We start from the raw sequence: 20,677 nt of genomic DNA on the forward strand, positions 1-20,677 counted from the left end.
TCCATGTGAAGTGGATGGAGTAACGTCGCGTACTAACACACAACTCTCTGGAGAGTCCACCACTGCCACACAAGAGCTATCAACAATCTGACCTGTATCATTTGTCATAGCACTAACCTCGGGAGAACCTGATGCAACAAGTGGTTCTCTGCTGCTCTCAACCCAAATACTTATCCCAGCTAAGTCACCTGTACCTGCATCAGTGACGGATGTAACAACATCCTCAACATACCCATCACTACAACCCGTGGGTGTAAACTCATCACCAAGTGATGCTATAGGAAACTCAACTGTATCCACAGATGGTGAAGACTGTGCTAAACTCAATGCCACGGTAAGTTCCTCAACCTGTGACTGTGACTCACAAAGGGCTGACTGAGCGCTCTCCAACGAGTCCATAGTCACCTCAAGCTCATGGGTGAGCTCATCAACCTCCTCCTCCTTTCCCTTCAGTGCATCGTAGCAAGTGCAATCCCACTCGAGAAGATAATCCCTATCAGCAAGTAACTGCAAGTAATTCTGTTTCATTATCCCAATAGCTGCTCGGAGTGCATGGAACTCTGCTAGGGAAAGACTTCTATCACTGTGCTCATATGTCTCAGGAGTACTCCAACCAAAGGTCGCCAACATTTGTCGAGCGACATCAAAATGCTCCAAAGTTGTAGCAATCATATCATCATTAACCTTCAACTGCCCAGTCAGATGATGATACCCCTGTGACTCATTCTTTCCACCCAAATCTGCACTATGGTATGAAACCGAATCAACATCACTCACCTCGTGATCAACAACATCATGTATGCAATCAATTGTGCACACATCAATATCTAAGGTACTGTTGCTATGTACCTCGTAGGATGGCTCAACTGGCAAGGTAGAAGTTGTTGTTATGACAATATCTTCACACACTTTCACTTCCAATGCAACTACATGGCCATCCAACTCATGATTCTGGGATCCTATGCCAAAGCATGAATCTTCAAACTTGTTCTCTAAGGTCTGATCTGAAAAATCAGACTCTAAATGACATGAATCCACATCACACATTACCCCATTAGTACCCAAATCTCGAGTACCTTCATGCGGCAACTTAATAGAAACATCTTGCACATGTGTAGTCACTGCTCTCTCACGCTGATGCAAAATTTCATCACTGCTGTCATATAGATCAGAACTCTTATGAGCCAAAATTCCCATGCAATCCTCATTCTTGACACTTGTATCACGAGTGCCAATACTCAAGGTCACTCCCACAACACTTTCTGAACTTTCCATGACTTTCAAATCATCATTACGCTCAAGTGCAAGGCTGCTGTCATGAAAATCAGACTTGTTATCATGACTGATAACAACTTCTTGAGTGCCAATAATCACCACATTCTCTTCAAGTTTCACCTTTTTATCCTTAAAAATAGATGTCATATACCGAGCAACTCTATCAAGTTTTGCAGGGTGTGAAATCAATTCATCCAGCTTCTTCTGATTTTGTTTTAACTTTTCCAATGAGGAATACACTTGCTTCCTATTCTGGTCCAACTGATTCTGGGTACTTGAAGTAACCATGATTAACTAGCTAAATCAATCTACCCAACAGGTTGGCAGGAAACCGCTCTGATACCACTATAATATCCCTTGGCTAATCTGACCCTGTTTCGCTTATTTGAACCCCAAGGAATATTGTCAAACACTTGGCATACAATGTTTGAAGCCGCTGTAGTGAATTCTTTATTTGTCTTCTTTGGGTTTGTAGGCTGCAAATGAAGTTATGGAAAGCTTCTAACAATGCAAAGTTGTTATAGAAATGATATACTAGCTGTTTTAGACCTTTACACACACATGTAATGACTGAAATTAACTAGTACAGCTAGTTGACATTAAGACAAACACTTGTCATGCATCCCAAAATGTATACCTACAGCCATTAGGCATTTAAGCAAACAATTGGCATGAAAGCTAAGTGGCTGATCAATGTTGAATGTTACCATGAATGTGGAATATGCAACTTATATCTCCATTAAACATATGCAACCTCCAAGTATTTCATGATATAATCATAATAGAAAATGATGCAATGAAGTAATGATTTTCTAATACAATGACCATAGATAGAAAACCTGGAATTTCAATGGCTGCCTTGATATATTGGTTTGATTCTCCTCATACGCAAAGCCCTTGTCAAATATATATAGCTGTTCACCTTTCTAAATCCCCTTCTATAGAATTCAAACTACTGAAGCGCACTGTTCATGCGCACTGTTCACGGCACTGTAGCGCACTGTAGTCTCTTTCAATCTGCAAACAAACTCTGAAATAAACCCTCCAATCAGCTCAATATTGACTTCTGAATGAAGCCAACTCTCACAAGCATAATTAGATGATATTGCACACCCTCTATATGCTGTTACAATGAAGAAGCCATGCTCTCCAATGCCGACAAGCCTTGAATCTTGCAGAAACCCTTTGTATTCTACACTTCAATGCTCCAATGCCGACAAGCCTTGAATCTTGCAGAAACCCTTGGTATTCTACACTTCAATGCTCCAGAGAAACTTCAATCAAAAACTCCAATCACATAATCAATCCCCCTTCTCTTCTTTTCAAAAGCCTTATATATATTTCCCATGAAGGTTTGATTTTCTCCAATAAGGCATTAAATCAATTAATGATATTAAATGACATTTAATGATATAATATTTTCACTTTGTCATTTAATATTTCACCTTGGTAAAAGAGCCACAATTAATTAATTAAATGGTCCCCTTTAATGATACTTGGACTCTTACTTAAGTTATAATATAAAATTATATTATAACTTAATAATATAAGCTCAAAACATTAATGTTTATTTAAACTAAATAAACATTAATATCTCCATTAATATTCAACATTTTTGAACGCCGTCTGAACTGGGAGTTGACATGATGAAGCTGCATATGACCATACCCCCTTTACTAAAAATAGCAGGGGTCCATCTCTAACATCCCAAGACTTACTAAAAATAGGAAGTAGAGCAAATGATGTCCGAATGATGCCAAACGAAGACCAAACTGAAGCACTCTGAACACTGGAGATGATACCAATCCTCAAAAGACCCTCTATCCAACACATTAGCTTACAAGGCTCAGGATAATAGGCTAATCTCACAAAATCCAAGTCTGCTAAAATGGGGACATTACATGCAAAAACCCCCAAATGGTCCGAAATTTCACTTAAAACGCCAATTTCGGACCCTGGGGGCTAAATTGGAGAATATGATGAAATTACAAAAGCGATAGAGGTCCGAAGTTTGCAAGATTGGCCTAGAGGTCCGAAGAACTTGCAAAAAGGCGTTCAAAGTCTGAAATTCGTCGAATTTGCGAAAATAGGGCTAGCATCCGAAAATTACAAAAACGTCTAAGTTCTCCGAAATTCACCAGAAAAGGCATAAGTGTTAGGATTTTAAAATTTGCGGAAGCTCTTCAAACCTCCAGAATCATGCCATAAACCCATTCAAAATGCCCAAGACTCCAAAGGTAAAATCACGCAGAAGAAAATCACCCAAACACCATTAAGACCCAGGATCAGATTTCACATTCGAAGAGAAAAGAGAAGCATTTTCAAGATACATCTCACAAAGAGCTTCTCAAGCCAGACGTCGTAATTAAATTTAATATTTGTTAAATTAATTAATTAATTTTTCAAATTGATTTATTGAAGTGAAATTAATCGTTCGCAGGTCGCAGGACGTCATCGAAGAACCAGGAGAAGGCCTCAAACGCAAATCAAGGAAGGATCACAAACCAAGGCCAAGCGCTGCAAGCTGGAGGAGAAAGATGCAATGCAGGATCAAAGCGATGAAGCATTGGGAAGCGCACCACTACCTAAATTACAGAGTTAAAGTCCACCACCGGGACCAAAGACCAAAGAACACTCTGAATGCCGCAAGTTTATGCCTTCTCGAGAAAAAGCACATAGCTGGATTTAACTCCAGGAATTCAATTTCTAAAAAGCTGAAACTGCTTTATTGTAAACTGCCAATGGGTCCCGCGCCAGATATTTTTGTGGATAACTACTCCCAACCACCAAGAAGATCGGATAAACCTGAATTAAAGCCAAAAGTGGTAGGTAGTTGGGATATTTGTTGGTTGGATAACTGAGAAATTAATGGGCATGGGTTAAAGCTGCCTGCTTCTGGAAGTCAAATCAAGACCCTTGGATGCAGTCCATCCCAGCCTTCGATTCAATATTGTAAAATCTATAAAAGGCAGAGGCCTTTCTTTTGTAAGTGGTTAGATAATTGGAGATTGTTAGAGGGTTAGAGATTTCAGTTAGATAGTTAGATTTTAGAGTTAGAATAGGTTAGATTTTAGGCATAGCATAGAGATGCCGCAAAAATTGTTGTAATGGCAGCTGAAGCAAATATATGAACATTGAAATATGGTGTTTGTTGTCTTTGTTTTGGTCTGTTTGCATGGTTTCTTTCAGCTGGTTAATTTTAGAGTGCAGGGATTTTAATGGTGAAGTGTGGAGGGGTATTTGATGGATTTCTGGTTCATACCATTGGGGGTCTGCTGATTGTAGGTCACTGTGCATGGTTAGTCTGAACCCAAACTGTGCTTAGTTCAACTGCAGGTGTTCGTCTTAGGCTGCGCCAGAATTGGGTGCCTAAAACAGGTGTCTCCTATTTGAAAATCCTTCATCCCTTGGAGCTTGCACCGTTTTTGTCTAGTTGTGAGGATATCTCTGGCGAAACAAGAACTGGTTTATCGAAATCTGTCTACCCATTGCATCCGTTGTTATCATCCTTGTCCTTAGGCTTCCTGAACCCTTCCCTTTTGATTTTATTTCGTAATTCGAGAATCACAGCAGACCAGCTTGTTGCAAATCGTAAGTCCCCTTGTGTTTCTAGCATAAACACATCAAACCACTGAATAATCCCGCAGTCAAGACTTGACAATCAAAATCTTGAGGTCGTCCCCTTTGATCAAATATAAAAAATAGCATTAGGGACTTCCTTATCTCAAGAGAGGATAGGATACTCAGCGAGTACATTCTATTCTGCGTTGGCCGGATGGAGTTTGCAACAATGCGATTCCAGACACGTCAACAGACTTGTACTCGGACTCGCCGAGTCTGGGCGAGTTTGGGCGAGTCCGGTTTCTATATTAATAACTAGATTTTATTTATTTTTATGAGGCCGACTCCCTTATTTTTCGGCACCCACATTAGAAGGGGATTGAATTAAAATATTATTTTAAATCATAGGGCTGGCCTCCCTCATTTGGTTGCCCATTTTGGGGGTTTAAAATTTGTAAACAAAAAATATATTTGTTATGGGGGCCAACCCCTATTGGAGCACCCAAGTTAGAGATGAAGAGGTACATTTAAAACAAGGAGTTGCATCCGTTGGAAATCAGTGTGTTTTTTCATGAAGTTGCTTCCGTTGCTGAAAATATTCTAAGGGTTTGTGAGGAGTATTCGGAACCAAGCAATTATTCAATATCATTCGTATAAAGAGCATGTTTAAAATGCACATAAGTGTATAATTTTGAATGCATGTGAGCAGAAATTTTGAAGGTATATGAACAGGATTTTGGAGAGAAATATAAGCAGATTTATAAGAGATATTGAAACAGATTTATTGCAAATTTTTGAATGATATTTTAAGCAGATTTTGATGAGGATATGAGCAGATTCGAGAAGGTGAATTAGAACTTATCCAAGAAGTTCCAAATAATTATCATATTGTTATTTTGAAGGTTGGTGCCTCATTGAAAGAGATTGGTGTCTGTTGCTGGGTTGGTCCCCAGTTGTAGGGGATTGTTTTTTCTATGGGTTGGTGCCTACAAAGCTTTGTAAAGAAGATTTCATTTTGTTGAGGCTGGATTTAGATGGTAGATCCCATGTAAAATCTTGCGTCTCTTATTTGTGTAATGTATTTGATTGCCTCAATGTGATTACTAAATTTTTAATAAGTAAAAGATTGTCTTATACTGATTCACCCCCCCATCTAGTTCACGTGGATGAAATTGTCAACACTATTTGTGGTCTTGGAGAGAAGATTGAGGATGAAATAATTGTGGTAATATAGGTCATTTTGCTGCTAAGTGTCTACAGACCAAGATTGAAAATAGTGAAGAGGAAAAAGAGTATAGCAAAAGATAGGAAGGAAACATCATCATAACAAGAAAAAGTACACACGAGGGAAGCATGAAAAAAGAACCTTCAAAAGCATAAGAATAATCTCTACATCCAAGAATAGTTCATCCAAAGAAAGCGATGGAAGTTTCTCCGACAGTGGTAGAGAAGAGATTCTACTCATGGCAATGGAAACAAGAGATAATGCCCTAGAATGTGAAGACAAAAAAATAAGAGGAGTTAGAAGGATATGAGGATGCCATAGTAGATCTGGAGGAAGAACTCATTTGTGCCCTAGAGGAAATCAAGAAGCTTAAGAAGAAGAATTCAAAGCTAAAGCTACAAATGCAAGAGGATGATGAATCTAAGGGAAAAATGAAGATTCAAATTGAGGAGGTAAAACGAATTGAAGTTGTAAGAGATCAGCTAAAGGCGAATGAATTGGATTGTGAGAAATTATAACCCTTGAAAGAGGAGGATATACAAGACAAGGTGGATCACATAATAAATTAGTTGGTGAAAGATTTCCAAACACACACCCTGGGAAACTCTCATCAAACAAAAGAAATAATGCCCTACAAGAAGTGAGGACAATTATCAAGCTAGGATTCTAGAAACAAATGACCAATGTCACACATGTAGGAATCCCAAAAATGTGGCTCTTTGATGGGGGAGGGTTCTACTAAGAAATGCTTTCTATTGTCACCAACAATATTTGTAGTATCATTAGAAGTGTGCCATCCATGGAAACATCAAGCATAGTGTCACCATATAACTGCAAAAGAGTCCACACCAAAGTTGACCACAAACAATTTCACAATTATTGAGCCTTTTGTGCTTACTCAAATTGGTTGGTGGTGGAATTTGTTGCAAAAAGTAGGGGTGGAAACCTTGTTGATTGAAAAAGGACTCTAATCTGTTCTCCAAGAGCAGTAGTTTGTTCCATCTAGTTGGATTGCAAGAAATTGCTGCACCATTTCACATGCAAATATGAATGCACATAGAAATAGTAACAAAGTGCGCCTAGTGTTGTACGTATATATAGAGCGTACAAGACGATGTTCTATAAATAGAACTAGTCGTTAAAGTGAAATCAAATAAGCCAAAAAACTTAAAAAGCTAAATAATAAAAAGCTAACTAAACAAGCTAAATAAGTTGACTAAAAAGCTAAATAGCTAAATAAGTCGACAACTAAGATGACCACTAAGAATAGAAGATATTAATATTATTTTAACATTGTGCACCAATTAAAGGCCAAGTAGAAAGGATTTAAAGATGCAGCCCCCAAAATTTGACTCTATATAGAATAGTCTGTTCCCAAATCAATTGTTTATAGACACAGTGATTTTGGTCTTCAATATTATAGTTTTTAAATCAAACAAGAAATTGAAGGTACATTTCTCAGTCGCATCAGTCGCAATGACAGCAAAATAAGAGTACCAATGTTAGGTGCACAAAAAATCTCACATATTCAAAACTTGTAACTTATAAAGAGTCCATATGTGCAACAATAAAGCTTTGGAAACTCCCAAAGTGAGAGCAACTCAAAAAATATCCAAATTAAAAAAGTTCACCCCAAATATAGTTTGGATGATTGACAATAGGCCTTCAAAAGTTAAGATGTCAAATCAAAATACAAGCCCCTATAGGCAAGGAGTGCCTCACGTAGGTGACTGTGTATGCTAATTTGACATGCACATGCTTATAGTTTGGTGTTGATGTGGGCCATACAGATTGTCTAGTGTGGTAGCTAATCGGATGTATGATCCTAGTGTGGCAATTGACATGTCAGATGAAAGTGCAAATGACATGACACTGACTAAGCAGATGGTATGGTGTTGTGTAAAGAATATTTTGTTAGAACGTGGAACGTTCCTATTTGAAGATTTTGACAAAAGAATATTCTATTTGTGATATTATGTCTTCTATGCATTGATGATTGTTGACAATGGTAATGGCAGATGACCAATGTCAGCACTTGGGAGGTTTTGGAGCATAGACTACATGTCGCTGGTGAAGGTAGAACAACTGTGGTGCTTGGCTCGCAGAGCAACATCATTGTGCTTCAAAAGTAATTATCCTCAAATTGCATGCTACCCATATGGCTCAAACTAGCAAAAAATTGGGCCTTCTTGAATTGTTGTTTGATTTGGATGATTTTATTGGCACTCCTTAGGTTTTTGGCTGCTTTAGATGTAATGGTGACCACAAATTTGCTTTGGCAAGCTTCCATTAGAAGTTAATTGAATATAAAATAGATAAGTAGCAACCTTAAACTTTGTAGTCTTTGCTTAAAGTGTCTAATTGGGATGAAAAGAAAGGCGAAACCAACTTTTTTGGATATTTTGGGCACAATGGTGAGCTTAGTTTTGTTTCAGCATTCACCTGGAAAGAAACTTGCAAAAATCACTCACAAAAACCCCCAAAAAATGACATTACAAAATGGAAATGAAACTAGCCTTAGTCCAAACATGCTTGGTTGCCATAAAAGATTTCAGATAACTGTGAGAAATCTCTACCCAAAAACAAATGAATTGAAGCTATTTATAAATAAAGCTAGTTTCTTAAAGATCTAATTCATACCCAACATGCGGGACAATACTCAGCTATTACATTCAGGAGGTGTAAAATAAATGCAATGAAGTTGCACTTATGGAGAATACGACGAGATGAAGATTAGAACTCAATCTCTAGAAAGTATGACTCCAAGGAATGAGGTGACACCTCACTCTCCAAAAACTTAGCATAACTAAAGCTAAGCAAACAAATTACTTAATTAAGCTCAACATAAGGTGTAATAAATGCATAACTACACAAACAAAATCCCTAGCAAAAAAGATTAGTTCAAATTTAAAAAGTCTAAACCCTAACCTTTTTTTGATTAAAATATTGGGGATTTAGTGGGCTCCAGCCAAACAATGAAAACATGCAAACTATAATCAATTCTAAGCTCCTATGCCAAACCCATGCATGTGTGACAGGCTCAAACTAGACCAATAGTTTACTTTTTCCTATGAGATTGAAGCACCATATTTCCTTTCTCCAGTTTTTAGGCTGAACTTTCTTAGATAAGTTGATAACACATCAGTCCATCCTATATTGTCATCTTCTCAAATTTAGAAGATTCCAGAGAAGCTAAGTGAGATTGATTAATCTGATCTATAGGATTGTTTCCTCATTCTTCTGCATAACTCAAATCTGCTTGCCATGATGTCTTATTCACTTTGAATGGTTGAGGAACAGGAATGTAAGCCTCAGTAGATTTGAAAGCAACGTTATGTGAATTAGTCAAAGTCATTTGCCAAAGTTTTCTTACTTCAAGAATTAAAGATGGTAGGGGAATCTATCATAACATTATCAGCTGCAACTGGTTCTGGCTGCATACCTACTAACTTTTCTTTCTCTTCAACTGTTGTTTTGCCTTAATTTTCTATTGGTATAGCAGTCACAGCCTTCAGTCCTGGAGAGATCAATCTTTCTTTTGAAGTAGATACTGTAGCATCTTGTTCCTCTTGACTTTTGAGCCATATCTTTTGAGGCATTTTCTATGGTTTGTTTTGAAGGTGACTTGGGAGAGGAGCAAGCCAGATCTCCAGAAGAGTCAGGTTCTAGCCGATTTAATGATAAAAGCCCTATACAAGCTCCTTTCTACAAAGTCACACTTACCAGTTTGCGAGAAAAGCATTATGCCCTATCTGGAAAACTTATGACATTGAAACATAAAATTTTCATAATTCAATACTTGTTTCCATACTCAATTTTCAACCTGCAACCACACTTCATCTGGAAAGCGATGCAAAATATCAATCTCTACTTGTATGTGAGCCATCGTAGAGTGATTGAGGCTATCTGTAGCTGGGTCAATAAGAATAAACCTACCCAGAGGATTTACAATACTTTGGAAGCACGAGTCAACCCAAAATTGTAGCTGAATGTAAGACGGTTGAACCATGTTGGCCTTACAAAAAAATTCTCTGTAGTTGGGTTAAGTGCTGGATCCCAAGGCTTGATTCACAACACAACTGTCCCAATCGGAAGGACCTTTGCCTAAAATTCAATCTCTGTCATCCACAAACTTCCATAGCGAAACAAAGAACCCTCGAGTGCTTCGATAAATTTTTGTAGCTCCTCTAATATGCATTTTGCATGTATTTGTTTTTCAAGTGTGCAGATTGAGTAGACGTGGCCAGAAGGAATCAAGCCTACAGATCAAAATTTGCTTGGTGTACCTTTCTTCGTCAGATATAACATCTTGCCCTGCAGAGATAATAGGATGAAGCCTAGAACAGGGTATTATATATGTCTCTTCTGACGCACCTCTGATGAACCTGCTACTTTCAATGTGTAGGAAGGAATGACATTTGCCATAGCTTCCTGGAAAAGTACACGCCGAGATTAGGGGATCTCATCTGAAGCCTGTTGCTCACAGGATTTTTGAACCGATTCAAATGGCAGGTGCCTAGAAATCTCTGTTTCACCTTGAGCATTACAGTGTCTTTTTGCTGTTCTCAAAATATGCTCGGAGTAACAGGCACAAAAGGATCTGCTGCAACAGCAATGGAGGGGCTGAAATCTGCAGATACCAAGATACCACTACCGTATAGAATTTTGGGACTTGCATCCTTCATAAGTTTGCTGCTTGATGCATCTTGGACCTAGATTCCCATGCTTTGTCAACCTCCCTAGGTTTTGCATTTGGCTGAGTGGCAAGTGACATTTTGAGATCTGTTCAGCTGGGCTGGAAGCAACATTTTGAAATCCGTCATCTTTTCACTTGAAACCCTAACTCTGAAAGAAAAAAGAAATAGAAAATAAAAGTGATTGATATGTTAGAACTAGAAGTGCTAGATTTGTGTTTGTTGTTGTATTAGTGTACTGACTATTGTTAGAGAAGTATATTTATGTCTTTTGTTATGCTAAACCATTGAGGTGGTCAGGAGATTTTTGAGGTGTTGTTCTGTAGTTGAGTTATAGAGTCCTAAGATATCAACTATATTTGTGAAGTGTCTGACAGAGGGCAATTTATGGGACCAGCCGGTCTATATGTAGGTTTTACCTTTTCAAGATTACTGTACCTTGTCCAAGGGGTTGTGTTCTATTGGTTAAAGCTTTGAGTTCTCATTGTGGAGATCAAAGTTCAAATCCCAAAAGGACATCTAATATGGAATTCATTGGTGTGACTCTTAATCTTCCACAGTTGGCTTCTAGGTGGTTTCTAATAAGTGAATTTTAATTTGTGACTCTTGGTCTTCCATAGGTTGATTCTAGTGTGGTTGCTCGAAATGAGCTAATGGTGGTTTCTAATAAGTGGATTCTAATTTGTGACTCTTGGTCTTCTATAGGTTGATTCTAGTATGGTTGCTCGAAATGAGCTTGTATTAGTGTCATGTAATGGTCTCAAGTTGATGCTCGTATGAGCAAAATATTTGTAAACGATCTGGAATATAAATTAAAAAAAAAGATTACTGTACCTTCTCTAGGAGTATGGCTGTTATCATTGTTCTTAAGCATGTTGAGTTATAGTTTTGAAATGTACACCTGAGATCAACTTTCTATACATCCTCTGACTTAAGGTTTTACCCTGGCCTGGTATTTGAATTGACAATAATTGCAATATTCTAATATACGCCTGTAGAGTTTGAGCACGAGGTGTTGTGTTATGTCACATTTAAGAAAGCTAAGGTTCTAGTTTGATGCATGGTACTCTTGCTTTTGAAGTATACAATGCCACACATTGTGGTCTTGTTCTATTTGAATGGTATACTTGGATTTCAAGTAGAATCAGTTGATTAAAGTTTGAGATCATTTTATTGCAGTTTTATTGTATTATTTTATCTTACAATAATGACACTCTTGAGTTTTGTGAGTTACTGCAGTTTTCGTTTACATGTGACGGACAAAACTTAATGTGAGAAAGGAGAATAAATGATTTGGCACAATTCATATCTGCTAGTATATATTACCTTAGCCTTCTAAATAGACATTGTTGGAATTAAATCTTAGCTCCTCTAATGCATTGGAGCTGAATGTGTTAAGGAAATAAGCTTACACACATAGGCACTTTGCAAACAGCAATTAGAATCTTCTACTGTCCTTTTAGGTTTGTGTTTACTGTCTTAATGGTGTTTTATGTTGTAACAGCCAGTATCTTTGGAGCTCGGTGGGAAAAGCCCCATTATTGTGTTTGAGGATGTAGACATTGATAAAGGTAAAACTTTATGAATCTTCTCTTTTGCATCCTTAGCAAGTTATTATCTGCAGATGTCTCCATCTATTGATTTTTTTTCTTTCCTAAGAATAAATATGTTAGAAAAAAGAAATGATACTGTAATGTTGTATCGCATGCATAATTTTTCAGGTCGAGTGTTTTTCTTTTGGCCTTTTTAACAGTGTTTTGTTCTATTGAAAGTCTTAATATTAGATAATTGTTCTCCATAATGAGTGCACCACTCACAAGGTTGGGTCTAGCATGACATTTGATTGGCTTCTATATTCATAAATGATTGCTACCTATGGCATACAGATGAGAGTTGAGGGCCAATTTGTTTTATGAGGTTACATTTGTCAAATTGGATTTAGTAATGTGTGTGTGCGCGTGCGTGCATATATGTTGTAATGTCCCCATTTTTATGCCATCCTATTCTGCAAGTATTGGCCAATTTTCTAGGGTTTTTTCGTAGGTTTCCTGATGCACTGGGAGACTTCCAATGTTGTTGGCGAGCTTAGTTCTCAATTTCAGTGGGTTTTGACGACATTTTCTATTTATAGTAAGTGCTTGCATGGCATTGATCTTTCTGGGTTATTTCTCGTTTGTCCTCAAAGAACATTGCTATATATAGTAAGTGCTTGCACAACAACGATCTTTTTGGGTTTTTTTTAGTTTGTTCTCTTTGGTCCTTAGATAACACTGCTATTTATAGTAAGTGCTTGCATGGCACCAATAGTTTTAGGTGTATTTGGGTTTGTTCTCTTTGGTTCTTAGAGAAAACTGCTATTTATGGTATGCGCTTGTGTTGGCATCAGTTATTATGTTTCAGCTTCAGGTGGTTCTGACATATTCGATTCTCCATTTCCGATATCTTAGCAAGTTTCCATAAGGTAATGCAAATTATTTTACTATTTCACTTTGTTTTAAAAGTGACTTTTTAACATTTAAGTGATTATTATTTCTAAAAGTGTGTCTCCAAGTGGGACGCTTAGACTAAGGGAGACATAAGTTGTTTTTTAAAAGTTATATGGGGGAGTTTTTTGAGGGAATATTATATTTTAATGTTTGAATTTGCCCTAATTTCTCCTATATATTGGGATTTGGGCTCTCATTCTCTCATTCAGAGTTGCACACATATTGAAATGTTGTTGAAATATGAACTTTGAAGAGTACTTCTTGGGATTGTTGAGGACGGAAACCCTCTTCAATTTGTTTGGTTTCGGTGGTGAAAGATCTACCCTTGCTGGTTATTGGTTTCAGATGGAGAATACTTGATTTTACTGAGATTTGGTGATGCAGATTTTGGAGAAAATGAAGATGTATGAAGTTTTCTGAGTTGCCTTTAGGTTTATGGTGTGTATGACTTTTAGAGTGCTGTTTGAATTTAGTGTGTTTTGGTGAATATTTCCAATCTAGCCATACACTTTCAGCTCCCTCAAAACCCACGTTTTTGCTCATAACTCCTGGAATATTTGTTATTTTCTTTTGGGTATTGTTGATGAAGATTCATAGGTCATTTACATGATTTGGTGGTCATTTGAATTTACTAAGCTAAATCACCCCTAGGGCCAGGCCGCACTCTTCCTTTAGAGGCACGTGGGGTCTTTTTTAGTCGTGGTTCTGCACATAAAAGGCTTCAAACTGTCCCTTTCAGAGGCATTTGAGGTGTTAGAAGGGGGAACTGAAGTTTCCTTACAGATAGAGGCCTTAAAAGTGAAACTAGGAATTATTTTGCTAGCTAACTTTGTGCATATTGGCACCTAGTTAGCTACAACAGTCATAACTGGAAGCTTTCTGCGCTATTTCAGTCCAAATAAAGTGATTTCAGTGTGTATAAAGAGCTTCCATGCAGCTCTCAGGAGTGGTGTCAAGTTTTCAGCATCTTAGCCCTGGTTTAATGCCCAGATTGCTACAGAAGTCGTATTTCTCATGTTGCAGCCTTGAAATTGGCTGAATAATTGTTTGCAAGGACTGATTTTCTGATCCTAGCGGTTTAGAGGGTCTTTTCTCCTGTTTGGAAGCAATCTGGATGCCATCGCTACCTTTGGAGGCTTGGTTTCTATCAAGTGTGGTCACAAAATATTGTGGTTAAAGATTATTCAAGCTCAGAAATTTGTAACAGACCTGTAACATCAACTTTGCTGTCTAATCTGAGGTATTTAGTTAGGTCCATGACTGATGATAACTTTTTAATATCATTTGGTGATGCTATTTCATTTAGAATTGTGTTAAAGCTATTTTCAAGGCCATGTATTGTGTTTTGAATGAATGAAATCATCAAATCAGACCTCTAGTAAGTATTTTGAGTATTGTGCTGGCAAATAATTGTGTGACAAAACTACCTTCAAAACAAAAAATAAAAAATTTAGAGTGTCTACAATATGTGTGTGTGTGTGTATGTATATGCGTGTATGCATGTGTGCATGTATATGTGATGAAGGGTTGAAAACCCTCTCAAACCACACATGCAAATCATCTAAAGGTTTGACTTAAAATCTGATATGGGTATTCTCCAAACCCAAAACATATAAAAATGCAACTCAAATATGCAAGTAAATGCAGAAAATCAGCAAACCACTTCTAATTACTCTTATCCAAATGTTTAGGAAATGAACAAATTACATAGTAAATTTGCAAATACATTTCATGGCAGCCTTATAGGCATTACAAGCACTCTAAAATTTAATATAAACTGATAAAAATCAGTTACAATAGCTAGAAGAAATTACAAGCCAAAACACTTCTTCCCCTCATGCATCTTACTATAAAAGTGGCTTATTAACCTTCAACCTGCAACAAGATTCAACCTGGCTTCATATCGTAAGTCTGAAATATACCTATGATCATATTTCTCTATCTTCAAATCTGCCATCTCGTCAAAGACAAATTTCTTCTTCCCCTCAAACTTCCCAAAAATCTGAAAATGGGAATTGTAGAATGAATGTTGAAACTTGCCTTTTAACTACCATAGTTACCATTTACCAAAAACTGTTTTTGGCAACCCCTAAAAAGTCACGCCCAAACAAGGGAAAGGTATCTTCCCAACTTAGGAATTGCCTTCAAAGCTTTTGGATGCTTTGTCACTTCCACCCACCTACATACTAAGAATAACAATTCACTATGCCATAAACTCCACTCAACAAGACCCCAAAATAGAAATTGTTCAATCACTCATCCTTGGGTGCCCCCTTGAATAGCTATCTTTTAGGAGTGAATTTTTGAGTTCTCACAAGTTCTAACCCTAAGAATCTATACCCCAAGAAGGAATATTCCAAATTTGAGGTTGAATATGCCAAGTTCAAATTTGAAATCTCCTACCACCATTAATGCTCCCACATTAGACACCCAAGGTATTTGAAATGTTTCATGACTTAAGCTCATAATCATTTGTAGATTCTTTGTTTATCCCTTATTTCTCTTTTCGATGCTCAAGGCTCTATAAAGCCTCAACAACACAATTTTTTTGAAAACTCTTTAGGTTTTACACAGGTAAAACTGCCTCATGTTTGACGATCTATTTACAAACCCCTCTTACAATATTCACAAATATTATTGTAAACTGCCTCCTTCGACAATCTATTTACAACCACAGGAACCTCAACTCCTCAAATCTTCTTAAAAGTTCTTGCAAGTAGCATGTACACATGCAACAAATCTCTTACACAATCCAACCCCGAGTCTTGGTGCAAATTGTCTCTAGTTTGGCGATATGTTTACACACTCAAGAACTCCTGCTCTGATACCACCAATGAAGGGCTGAAAACCCTTTCAATCCACACATGCAAATCACAATTGATTTGACTTAAAATCTGATATAGGGTATTCTCATAGCACAAAACCACATTCAAAATCCAGCTCAAAATGCTAAGTAAATTAAAAAAATCAACAATCTCTCTCAAATCTTATTTATAAATTCAGGAAATATGCAAATTACTTAACAAGTCTGAAATTACATTGGATGGCAGCCTTATAGGCTTCAAATATCACTCCAAAATCTGATTTAAAACTGATAAAATCAATCACGATAACTAGAAGAAATTACAAGCCAAAATCATTACCCCATCTCATGCATCTTGCTATATAGTTGACTCCAAAATCTGATTTAAATCTGATAAAATCAATCACAATAACTAGAAGAAATTACAAGCCAAAATCATTGCTCCATGTCCTACTTATCAGATTCTTAACCTTCAACCTACAATTTCTTCTTCTTCTTCAAATTGTTCCCCTCAAACTTTGCAAAAATCTGAAAATGGGAATCCTAAAATGAATGTTGAAACTTGCCTTTTAACCCCCCAAAAGTTGCGCCCAAACAAGGGAAAAGCATTGTCCCAACTTAGAAATTGCCGTAAAAGCTTCTGGATGCTTCGTCATCTCCACCCACCTGCATGCTAAGAATAACAGTCCACTATGCCATCAACTCCACTCAACATGACCCCAAAATGGAAACTGCTGAATCAGTCATTCTTGGGTGCCCATTTGAACATCTATGTTTTAGGAGTGAATTTGTGAGTTGTCACAAGTTGCAATTCCATGAATCTATGCCCCAATATATATTCCAAATTTGAGGTTGAATATGCCAAATTCAAATTTGAATCTCCTACCTCCATGGATACTCTTTCATCAATATGTATGTATATATTTGTGTATATATATGTATATGTGTGTATATATATGTGTACATGGATATTCATATGCATGTGTATGTGTGTATGTATGGATATATGTATATGTATAACTATGTGTATGTATGTATGTAGATATACAACATAAACATATATATAGACACACACACACACATACACACACACACACATATCTATTATACAAAGTTACATACACACACACACACACACTCTGTAATGTCTCCTCTTTGAATAGGATTTCATTATAAATAATATTAATAAAATTAAAATACAAAAGATTAAAAAAAAATAAAAAATATATAATTAAATATAATTAAAATTTGATTTAAGTTAATGAATGGTCAGAAGGCATGAAATGATAAGTGTGATTCCCCCAAATATGAGGTATAATAGGGAGACGAGAATACATATGAAAAAGGGATAATTTGGGAATCAGAAGTGCAGATCTGATTTAAATAAGAATTGCAGATCTGATTGTGAAAGGTTGTGTCCCTTTCAAAGGGCAGAAATAATGAAGAGTTGCACTCTTTCAAAGGGTGCTAATGGTGAAAGGGTGTGTCTCTTACCAAAGGGCGTACATGATGAAGAGGTTTGACCTCTCCCTCACATTGAGAGATGTAAAGGAAAGGAATCAAAAGCTTCCTGTGATATCACCATCGATTAGATCAGATCAGAACTTTTATTAAGTTACAGGCAGTAACATCCTTGTTCTTGGTGGTATGCATGGGGATGTGCTTAATATGTATGGTTAATATATGAAGCCTGATAATGTTCTTATTCAGAATTTAATAGTAGTATTAATATAGACTGCAATATGTATGACAGTCATACTTAATTTCATATACAGTGGCAGACAAGATCTGACACATGTCAGATCTGTCTGCCTTTACCAGCCACTAAATGTACTAATAACTAATGTTTCTAGGCAGTGGTAGTATTAATAACTTATATAATAGTTAATTAGCAAATACATAAATAATTGGTAATATAATTTAATTCATTTGTTTATTTATGTATATATATTTAAATCAGAATAAGGATAATAGATTTAAATATGATAATGATGTTAGCAAGATTTATATTCGCTTGATATACATACATATATACTTGAAATAATATCAATAAGATTATATTTATATATTTATTAAAAAAAAACGAATTATAAATATATATGTTATTATGAATATAATGAATTACTTTGATTATTTATATGTGTCTTATCTCGTAATCAATCAAAGGAATGAATGGAGGAAGTAAGTTAGGGAATTGTAGTTTACCATTTCTCCCAAGTTAAGTAGGCCACCCTAAGGGATGGAATTGTCATAGTGGGACGATCTTGCTTCTTGTGGGCCAAGAGGTGAGCTGTCATATTGGGACGTTGCAGGCTCTTGGGCTTAGTTGAGTTGAGCAGTTTACAGGCACCCTCGCTAGGCTTACCCACCAAACTAAACTATGATTGGTTATGGGTGGAAAGACATGTTTATTATTCTATGTGATATATTTGCCATTAATCCATGTATTTTTTTGTCTATTCCTAATTTTATTGAATGACTAGATGAAGTTACTCTTATGTATTGAAAAAATAATAAACTATATTGTGGAATTACTAATTTAGGACAAAATTCAGGTAATCACAAGTTGGGGACATTACACACACATACACATGCATGCATGCATACATACATATATATTTTATATGAGTTTTCTTACAATTATGGTACATTTTCCATATTAGTGGTCTCTCTTTTACATGCTAATATTGAATTTGTGAAACAGCGGTAGAATGGACAATGTTTGGCTGTTTTTGGACAAATGGACAAATCTGTAGTGCAACATCACGCCTTCTAGTCCAGGTATGGATGAACAAGTCTAGTTGAATAATTAGGAGACATTTCTATTATCATGCATAAGATTCTGGCAAAACTTTAAAGAACTTTGAATTAACAAGATTGAGTTTGAGTAGCATATTTTCCTACATTTCCAATAACCATAAATAAAGTTCTCTAGGTGTAGTTTTGCACTCAAAGGGAATTACGTTATAGATGTTAGTAATGATGAAAATGAATCTATTATCATAGTGAAGAATTTGGTAAAGCTGTAAGTCCTGCCTTATCGGGCCCTAGTGAGTTACTTATATATATGGCACACTTTGCAAACTATGAATCGATTTGTACTTGGTAGACAAAAAGTTTCTGACATGGCAAAACTTGACAACTTAAAATAATACTTAAATTTAAAACTAATATTTTTTATGCAAAATATAGTTATAAATTGTACTAAGTGAGTCTATAAAATGTTGGGGAAGTGCTTTATATCATATTCAAATACAAATAGAGTACAAAATTGCATCATCAAGCAATTACAATAAATAGTTGATAATTGTCTTTGAACTGCATGTCCAAGAAAGTTAGAAATTACAAGTTTTTATAAATTTCTCTTCTATGTACTAGCAAATAATTGGGTGGGGGGGTCTAGTCCTTGCACGCCATTGTGAGTCTTCGTTTGAACTAGAAGGTTGCACCTCTGATACCGCCTTGGTACTAGATGGCAGTGACTCCTTTGCCTCACGTTGGATGTCATCTATAGTGATGTCGTCCAATCTAAACTCTCTTGCTTTTGCTGAATCTTTTCTCTCCATGGCTTGCCTCTCTAAATTAGCAATATTGACCTCTCTGAACATAGTGGTCTCCTCATCCTACATAGTACAGTCATTGTAGAGATCAGTGTCATTCAACTCTATAAGCTCTTGTGTAGATGTGTTCACCTTTTTTGTGTGAAGTAGAATGTCGTATTGTCCAAAAAATAGGTCATTGAGGCATTGTTGAGTGAACATATTGTGCTTTTTCACGTGAATGGGATGAAATTTTTTTAAGTTGAGCTAATATCCAGAAGATCTCCAATTTTTGTTACTTGATGTTTGGATGTATCTCTCTTGTATAACTAGTGTTGAGGAAAAGAGCCTTTCCTCAACTTGATTCTAATTCTGCAACAATTATTATTAAGTCCCTCACCTCAACTTTGAGTCTTGTACTCTCCATTCCTGCTGAAAGGTCTTCATAGGCTCCCCATTAACTTATGTGAAGCTATTAGTGTTGAATTGGTTGAAGGAACCAAAATACTGAGAGGGGGAGGGAGGGGCGAGGGGGGGGGGTTGAATCAGTATTCCCACATATTCTGAAACTTTCTCCAAACTTAAACCTTTTGCCAAAATATCAAACTCATCAATTATACTTGGCACATATAAAACAACAAATGTGGAATAAACATGAAAACACAGCCACAAGAGAAACACTGGAATTTATACGTGGAAAACCCAAATGGGAAAAACCACGGAGTGTTAACTCTCAAGAGAATATAACTAGTTATATGGTGTTTTACAAAAGGGTGGCTCACTACCAGATTGCAAAAATGGGTCACTGCTAGAATGCTCATTGCAAAGATACAAAATTGGCTTACTGCTGGAATGCTCACTACAACAGGTATGAATGAACTAAAAAGGATTGCATCTCCAAATGTATGAGATCAGTTCCAAGATTAAGCTCAGATCACAATTCACAAACCTTACAAGTTACAACAGATCTAGTGAAAGACCTCTGTACTACTTTCCTCAAGCACTTGCAGCAAGTCTGGTAAAGGATTACTGCAATACTGTAGTACTATCTGCACTCTAACTATGCACCAACTGCCTTCCCTGTTTGCAACTTA

The 20,677-nt window shown here is 36.6% G+C and overlaps 1 protein-coding gene across 1 annotated transcript in view; it reads left to right on the forward strand.

Annotated features, from left to right (window-relative positions):
• The window catches only part of LOC131065597 (aminoaldehyde dehydrogenase 2, peroxisomal), a 133,094-nt gene that overhangs the window by 80,018 nt on the left and 32,399 nt on the right, over nucleotides 1-20,677 (forward strand). Inside the window, exons 8-9 of the mRNA XM_058000159.2 lie at nucleotides 12,260-12,326; nucleotides 18,749-18,825. Of these exons, the coding sequence (XP_057856142.1) occupies nucleotides 12,260-12,326; nucleotides 18,749-18,825 (144 nt within the window). The remainder of the gene's footprint in view (nucleotides 1-12,259; nucleotides 12,327-18,748; nucleotides 18,826-20,677) is intronic.

This window comes from Cryptomeria japonica, chromosome 7 (genome assembly GCF_030272615.1).
Source record: "Cryptomeria japonica chromosome 7, Sugi_1.0, whole genome shotgun sequence".
Taxonomy (NCBI): domain Eukaryota; kingdom Viridiplantae; phylum Streptophyta; class Pinopsida; order Cupressales; family Cupressaceae; genus Cryptomeria; species Cryptomeria japonica.